The sequence below is a fragment of the Cryptomeria japonica genome, chromosome 1, assembly GCF_030272615.1.
Source record: "Cryptomeria japonica chromosome 1, Sugi_1.0, whole genome shotgun sequence".
Taxonomy (NCBI): Eukaryota; Viridiplantae; Streptophyta; class Pinopsida; order Cupressales; family Cupressaceae; genus Cryptomeria; species Cryptomeria japonica.
In genome coordinates this window covers 6994127-7002751 of record NC_081405.1, presented here as the reverse complement: position 1 = coordinate 7002751, position 8625 = coordinate 6994127, and the positions used below count along the sequence as shown (strand labels likewise).

At 37.9% G+C, this 8625-nt stretch overlaps 1 protein-coding gene across 4 annotated transcripts; it reads left to right on the top strand.

The window, feature by feature from the left end:
- Positions 1–338: 338 nt before the first annotated feature.
- LOC131036609 (telomere repeat-binding protein 5) lies at positions 339–8314 on the top strand. Of its 4 annotated transcripts, none has more exons than XM_057968531.2 (12): positions 339–584; positions 1762–1991; positions 2231–2501; positions 2705–3833; positions 4282–4491; positions 4657–4740; positions 4943–5022; positions 5283–5521; positions 5669–5787; positions 5894–6158; positions 6271–6334; positions 7581–8314. In XM_057968531.2, the coding sequence occupies exons 3-12, from the start codon at positions 2421–2423 to the stop codon at positions 7731–7733; spliced, it is 2424 nt and encodes an 807-aa protein (XP_057824514.2). In that variant the 5' UTR covers positions 339–584; positions 1762–1991; positions 2231–2420; the 3' UTR covers positions 7734–8314. The 4 variants fall into 4 exon arrangements, with proteins under 4 accessions (XP_057824514.2, XP_057824512.2, XP_057824513.2 ...); XM_057968529.2 differs by having other exon boundaries at positions 1762–2038; XM_057968530.2 differs by having other exon boundaries at positions 339–638.
- Positions 8315–8625: the final 311 nt, after the last annotated feature.

The following is an 8625-nucleotide window of genomic DNA, read 5'->3' as shown; positions in this document are numbered from 1 at the left end:
ACAGATCCCCAAAATAAAATGAATTTAAAATTAGAAATAATACATATTTATCTTCCAAAAAAACAAATCCAAATCGAAGGGGAGTAAATTGCCAGCACCAACCACGTGTCGCATGTGCAACAGCGTGCCGTGGGCCATCGGATGCGGTTCTGATCCGACGTGGCATTAATCAACGGTCCAAATCCGTGGGCTTTACAGAGAAGTGGTGATAAACAAATAAATCCTTAAGCCCTTTGGCAGACCCCGAGTCTGTAAACCCCTAAGTTTGAACCGCGGTTAATGAAAGAAAATTGTTAAGCGGGCTGTTTTCGGGGCGACCGGCTGTAGCCGGCGGAGAGATGGCCTACGGTCGAGGAGGTGACCGGTCGTACGGGCAATAAGAGGTGCAAGAGAGAAAGGCCAGCCAAGGGAGGAAGAATAGAGGAAGAGCTTGAAGCCAAGGTTTTGGTGAGATAATTGTGAGAGGTTTAGGATGAATTTACAATATATATTTGCAATGGCAACTGAATTGTTAACAACTTGACAAGGAATCGCAGTTTGTGTAGTGAATTGGATGGATTTCGACCTCTTTTTCACCATAAGTGGTATGGAATTCGGAACCCAATAGGCCTTTGCCTGATTGTCCGCTGTTTTTCAAGGTAAATTTGGTGTCTTCCAGCGTTAGATTTCGATTCTCGAGCTGCAATTTGGTTGGAGGGTTTTCAATTTTGGGGTTTGGCCAGGGTTTTAGGGTCTGTAATGCCAGTTTGTCCAAAACCTTAATTCTGTTCGATTTGTTGCTGTTTGATCAAATTCGGAGGAGGAATTGAGGGCTATGTTTTTTGGGTTTTTTGGGTTTTGGAGAATTTCAAATTTTCATGTGACGATCCGAATCCAGACGTTTTGTTTGTTTGTCAATTGTTGGAAATTTGCAGGTTTTAATGCGGGCATCAAATTCTCTTCATTTTGTTCAAAATTGGACCTGGATTGTCTGTTTATGTCCCATCCTCTGTGAATTATGAGAGTACACGCTGATTACGCTGATGTTGTCGAAAATTGTCCCCGTTGAAAATTTCTGTCAGTTGATCGTGGGCTGGAAAATTACGGCCTAATGTTCAAATCTGTTTTCTCATTTTATGATGCGTCATTTTTCTGGAAATTAATCTGAAGGCACGATTTTATTGTCTCCATAAGCCTACATCGGATCGACTCAAAACTCATGAAAAATCTCTAGTGGCTAAATTCTCCAATTTTTTCGCAATTCAAAAACAATTAGCGTAGAATTACGGTTGGCGTTAAATGATCTGAAATTTGCCGTCACTTTTTTTTTATTTTTTATTTTTTATATTCTTTAGAATTTTGGGAATTGTGTTCAAATTGCTGTTCCTCGTGGCCCTATTTTATAGTACTTGTGCCCGGATCATCAAATTTTGCCAGAAATTTCGAGAATTTAAGAAGCTAACTTTGATATCTTCTTCAATAAATTGGATGCCTGAAATGAGCGAAAATATAGCTTTAATTGACGTAATTGTGAAAATTTTGATGATATTTTTCGTTATCCCGTAGACATTTGGTTCTTTGATCTGCTGTTTTCACAGACTTCTAACGCTAACTCGTTCACGTGAAATTGTGAGAACCAATAATGTGGCTGAATTTTGTGAATCTTCTTTTTCTTCCAATGAAGTCCTTTACCATTCATTTTTATTTGTGCTGTGGCTGTGCAAAGTTCTGAGAGTTTGGAAGGGGTCGTATTTTTCTAACAATTTAATCATCCATATGCAGGTTAAACAAATCAGCTTGGCGAATTTGTTGATTTTTCTCCCAGGCGTGAATTTTGCAGAGAAGATGTTTTGAATTTTATCTGCCTGCGCGGAAAAATTTGCAAGCTTAAAGATCGGGTCGAATTACGAAGATAACTGGAGATATTTGGGAAATATATGCTCCGATCTATTTTCAATGAGCACATAGATGCGGATCTCCTGTTGGATATTATCTCTTCATTAATTGTCAAGGTCTCTTCATTAATAATCAAGATGAGCTCTCTTCATTAATTATCAAGGTTAGCTGTTTGTTTCTAGACAGGGTTTTGGGGTTTAACGGGGTTTTTAGGGTCCAAAGATTTTCATCTGGATTAATTTTCTGGTATATTTGAAAGCATAATTCCTCGTACTAATCTTTTAGAGCGGCAATCTATTTTTGAAAATTCAAGCATGCAGGGCTAGTTTAATAAATGGTGGAAAATGTGTGACAGGTGATTTCATAAGCTGGGTTTGTTAGTGAGATCGATTTTACTCAAAGCTCAAAAGGAAAATGGCTCGACAATCTCTGTATATGCAGTGAATTTGTTGCATTTGAGAGCCTGAAGTTGGAGATATTGTACAGAACATTGAATTGAGCAGAAGTAGGATTATGTGCTAATATTGTGCTGGACATTGTACGACATGGAGTCAAGAAAGAGGATGGACTACGGATTCCAGGGCTATCAGGCCCCTCCTCTACCCCGAGCCATGCGATCTGCAAGGGTATTTTTCCATCAATTTTCTAATTTCCAATTATCTCCATTGAATGAAAAAAAAATTATAAAAAGAATGGGGGAAGCAAAATCATTGGCCTGTGTGTCATTCATTGTGGAGATTTTATATTTTGGGATGAATGAGAGCAAGCAATTCTGTTGATTCTGTATACTATAATTCATTGTGAAGATACTGAAACTCTCCAATTACAGGGGCGTGGTGCAGGATCACGGAAGAAAAATGATGATGAAAATGGGATGGTGTTTTTCGAATTATTGGCCACTGTTGCTGGAAATCTTTTGCAACAGCAAGAAGCTCAGAAAGAAGTGTCTGCAGTTCAAGGTGTTAATTCATTTGATCATTCTGAGGAAGAAGGAAATGATCTGAGGGAAGAAGAGAGTAGTGCTGAACAGGCCCTCTTGGAATTAGATAAATCTCGCATTTTTCCACCTGGAAATGATGTGCAACGGCTGGATTTTTCAACCAAGGGTACTAAAGTTGAGCCAGATGACCAAGGAAGCTCAGATGAGAATACCATAGCTTCTGGTGCAACCCATTGGAAGTTTGCTGCTGAAGAGCTTCCTATAAAGGAGGACCCAGATATGTCAATTCAGACTGTATCTAAATCTGTTTCAAGTATACATAAACTGGATTGCCTCAGGCAATCTTCTTTGGATAATGAGAAAGTTTTAGGTATGTGTATAAATACACAAGCTGCAAATGAAAGGCCAATGCAAGGCATCTCCCTTGGGGATGTTGAAGATAAAAAGGGATATTGTACAGATAAAGAAAGGTTTTGTACAAATGATTGCAAAGGGAAATTGTGTTTACTTAGTCATGGACAGGGTTTGCCTGAGTCTGCTGACGAGCTAGCCAAAGAGACCTTGGGTTTGGTTGAAAATGGCGAAGGAAAAGGGGAGAACGAGATTGATGAAAGCAAGTTAGGACACTGGAAAAGGAAACTTCATGTGGAAGATGAATCGATGCATGATGCAAATTCCCTTCCTGCTAGTTCGGCAGTCAGTGAGGAGACACCCATGTCCACAGATACAAAACCTCCTGCACTGGTTAGTTCAGGCAGCAGTGAAGATTTACCTGTTTGTGCAGGGAGCAAACCCCGAGATTCTTTCTTTAATTCTCCTAACAAAAGGATCAAAGTTTGCAGAGATGATGACGACAACTCTTCTGGATGTACCACTCCATCCAGAATAACCAAAAATTTGTTCAAAAACAAGTATGTCAGGGGAGCAAAACTTAGAAGATCACTGTCAAAGATCAGGCAAGCAGTTTCAGCTTCTTCCATAAAGCGCAAGCACTCTGAAATAATGTCCAATAATACAGGTAATTTTTGACTTTGTCACTTTTGGCATTTTGTTCTATTGCTATGTTTGCCTTGGCTTAGTTTATCTTTTCTCTACAAGCTGACTTCAATATGAGGCGGTAGACCATAGCAAGATATTTCAGTTGCCACTAAAAGATTTTATTTCCTGTCTACTGCTTCTCTGGTGTCTTTTTAAAATAATAATTGTATTAACCTTTCAGGCTATGTGAAAATTACATCTGCTATAATTTGTTTGATTACATTGTAGATGAAACAGAAAACTATTGAATTTAATTTTTAAATCGTCAATGATATTTTAAAAATTTCAGTTTCATTCAATAAATATATTACTGCTTTCAATCAATTCGGCATAACAGACAGAATTGCCAGTGATCGCTTGCAATACTAAACCATTTGCTTAATTACTTTTTGCTACAATGCTTGGTATAATTGGTTATTTGGCAACAGGTACTATTGTAAAAGGTGGATCTCTTGATTCTGGAGAAGGCTTCACAGGGCAAAGGACAGTAAGGTGTTCACCTTTTAAAAGGAAGAGGCTAGCCAAAGAAACCTTTTCTTCTGACCCGGATTTGCATGCAAGCACTGCTAGTGCAACTTGTCTAGATAGCAATGGGGTAGATGGTGACCCTCCTGTTTGTGCTTCAAAGATTCGCAGAGGTAAATATGCTTTTCTATTGTGAGATGTGTTTATAATAGTGATAAATTCAATAATATTTTTTCACTTGTCAACACTGCATGCTGCTTTCACCATTCCTTGCACCTAGTTCTCTTTTTTGGGCCTTTTTGTTACCTTCCACCTGAGAGTTTGTGTTCGATTTTCAGCAAAATTGTCAAGTGTGGCATCGTCACCAATGTCAGCTGCAGGTTCTTCAAAACATTCATCCAAGAAAGCAGGCGACTCACTTGGTTAGATTCTTGAGCATAATTGTTTCTTTGATTCAATTAAAGTTAATCTCTAAATGATTTGACTGCCTTTTTTAGGATGTATACATGATATCTATTCTCTGACAATAATGCATGAAAGATATAGCCCTTCAGCTTAATTGTGTTAGCTTTTCTTGGGAGGTATATTAGCTTTTGACAGTGGAGTTTCGGATGTACTGTGCAGTGAAGTTGAGCATTAAGTCATTTACAATCCCAGAGCTTTTTATTGACATGCCAGAATCTGCAACTGTTGCCAGTTTGAAGGTCAGAATTTTTATCCTTAGAAGTTTTTCTTTGTTTTTGTATTTTTGCTTTGAGAGCTCTGTATACAATTACATTTCAGTCAAAATGCCCCTTGTCAACATAAAAAATTATAATAGCAAGAACATATTTTTTTCAACTATTATGTCACTTATGGTGTTTATGGATTGTATATACTATATACAATAATCGCAGAGACATTTCTATCTTTGGCTAATTTGCTAAAAACATCTTTTCACAATATTATATATTTTAATGAACAGAGAGCAGTGATGGAAGCTGCAATGAATCTTCTCGGAGATGGATTGAGAGTTTGTGTTCTTCTTCAAGGAAAGAAGCTGCCTGATGAGAGTGATACTCTACACCAATTAGGCAAATCGCATGGTGGGAAGCTGGATTCTGTTGGGTTTATGCTAGAACCAAATCCAACATCAACATCACAGGCATGCACTGAGGATCCACTTTTTTTGCTCTCTCGAGCAGCAACTAAAACTCCACCAAGGTAAAGGTTTTGCTTTTATTAGAATGGTGGCGAGGTGTCAAAACTTTGTTATTTTCATTTTTTCACCTATGATGCTCCTAGAAGGCTTTTAGGCGCTAGTATTTTCCAATAAAATGCTTATGTCTTTTGTGGATTCAAATTTTGCAGATACCCCACAACATCTACTTCAGCACAGACAAGTGTCACTGAAGGTAATAAAAGTGTACTGAAAGGTAGGTCGAATAAGACAAATGGGACGGCGAGTGCAGAAGTGGCAGTTAGTCCAGGTATTATTGTTACAGCCAACTTTTATGCCTTGAGCAACTTTTAAAAATTTGACTGGAGGTCTCATTGATTTCAATATAAGGATAATTTTCATTTATGTATCTGCAGCTGGTCGAACACAGACTGATACAAACCAGTATGCAAAGAGTGAATATGAAACAACAACAGATTCTCTAGTGAAAACTGGGGCCCTTCCTGGAACCCTCATTGTGCATCCAAGCATAGCGACTGAAAGTGCACAAGGATTGGCCTTAGTACCATTAAATCATAAGAACCCATGCTCCGAGCTCGGTAAACGGCGGATTCGAAGGCCATTTACTGTTAATGAGGTAGAGGCACTTGTTCAAGCAGTCGAAAAGCTTGGGACTGGCAGGTATTTTACTTTGCATGCATTTTATTGAACAAAAAATGTTTTAGTGCTCATTGAATATTGCTATATGCATTTATGACAGTTTGCCTAACATACTTATTCTCGTTTCTTAAAGGTGGCGGGATGTCAAGCTGCGTGCATTTGAACATGCAAAGCACCGGACCTATGTTGATTTAAAGGTATTATCAAATTAGTTTCCAAACTCCTGATTGTACACTACCATGTCGAGAGAATGCACTGCCTGCATAAAAACTTATCTAAAATTTATATCACCAAATGCTGAATAGTACTTCCTCTAGGTTGATTGCATTATAGATTTCTGACCAGCACACCTATTTTTAGCTCATGCATTTTCTTTTTGTTTTTCTCAAACCAAGCACATAATTCCCTTGTCTCTTAGATTTTCCACTTTTTCATCAAATTGGTAATGCCCTTATCCTAAGTTCATACGTAGAGTGGACTGGCCCACAGTTTAGCAGGTCCTTTTTTACCTAGTTTGCAGAGGGGCCAAACGATGGTAATGCATGCTTGAGTTGTAAATATTTTCCGATCTTCACATGTTACCTGAAATTATACTAATTGAGAGGAGCCAATATCTAAGTGGGGTCCAATATTCATTGAGTGTATTGGGCATGAAAGGGACCACCATTGTTTTGACTTTTTACCCAATTTATATTTTTCCATCTACTAAATTGATAGAGTTATTCATTTTCATGAGTCACAAAAAAAAACAACCAATTCTATAGTGACATGTAAGGCACACAAAAATACAAGACATGATATACATGTTTCAGGCTAACCCTTTCTTCTGGTGGTTTTGGACACCTCAGAAAAAGCATAGGTGATATGTTCACGTATTTGATGACCTCAATGCCAAACAAAGGTTTAATCACTTTACTTGCCAAGTAAGATGCTTTACAAATTTAGGGTCATCAACCTACCAGATAAAAGTTTTAAGGAGAGCAAAGTTTGCCCTCATGGTTACTGGATCCTCTCCTGTAGTATAAGTTTGTATAAAGCTCGGAATATAGTTTGTTGGCCCCTTTGGGATCTTTTTGTTGGGACCCTTGGATTCCTTTTTATTGGCCTTTGGTCCTTAAGGACCCTTGGATCCTGCAGGCCTTTTATGATTCCGGTACTGTCTACTAGTGTACTCCTCATTTGTCCTCTCCATTGGCTCTGGATTTACTAGTCAAATTTAAAAAGGAAACAAGACATATTTGAACATTTAATAGTTACATTGCAGTGCATGTTATCTGCCAATCATTATTAAGACATAGCTTTTGAATTGCATTGATTCGACACGTATTAAAAGATGGTACCTAGTCAGTAGGAGGATTATACTAAAAAGTAAAAATTTAAAATAAATATATCTGTAGCTGCAAAACATTTATTAAAATTTGTTACTTTTTTTTTGCATTGCAGGACAAATGGAAAACCTTGGTTCACACAGCAAAGATTGCTCCTCATCAGCGAAGGGGAGAACCAGTACCTCAGGATCTGTTGGACAGGGTTATACATGCACATAATTATTGGGCAGATGAACAGGTCAAGCAACAAGCAGAGCTTTGCCTGTAAAAGAGGCAAGCACTTTAAAAAAGATTTCAGCTTATGGCACTTATATATCCCGCCTGAACTGGAAACAATACCATGTAAATGTAAAATCCTGACCATATTCTTAGCCAGCTCCCTTATTTTCTGGAGTTTGGCATGTGTACAGAATTCATCTTGTAACCACTTGTTTATAGTTGGCTCTGGTGGGTAGTGCCTCTTCTTGAAATGAGAGGTAGAAGAATAGCAAGCACACCAAACACACATGTAGATGCATTTTACTTGCAAATTGACACTAACACAATTTGTTGAAATGGCTATTGCAAAAGCATAGCAACATACACAAACGAGCAGGGTATATGCTAAGTGATCAGCCTCATCTTTATGATGCTTTTCCACAGGGCTTCATGTCTTGCTTTTGTGTAACATCTGTAGAAGGTGTAAATCCTTACTCTTCAAGGATGGATCTTTAGATTAGGTTCAAATTTCAATTATTTTGCCAGATGAATCTGCAAGCAGATTGTGGCCACTGTTCACTTACTGTTTGTCTTCATCACTGTTCAATCTCTTTATTTATTTGTTGCAATGAAATGTAGATTAAAAATCCATCTGATGGCTCATGCTCTTATCTCATGTAAATACTTCGCTTCTATAATTTTGATAGAGCTTCAAATGAACAATGCAACAACAGAAGTTGCAAATAATAAGACCATCTAGAAAGAATTTCTTTCATCATGTCAATGCTATGGACATCAAATGTATGAGGAGTGGATTTGAATTTTTACTCTTTAACTTTTATCTCAAGGCAATGGATTTTGTGGTGCATTTTACTCTAATAATGAGGATGTTGTTGAGTGCAGATGGGACGGGGCTTAATTTCATTTAACCCACCTGAAATAAGACATTGTTGCTCCACAAG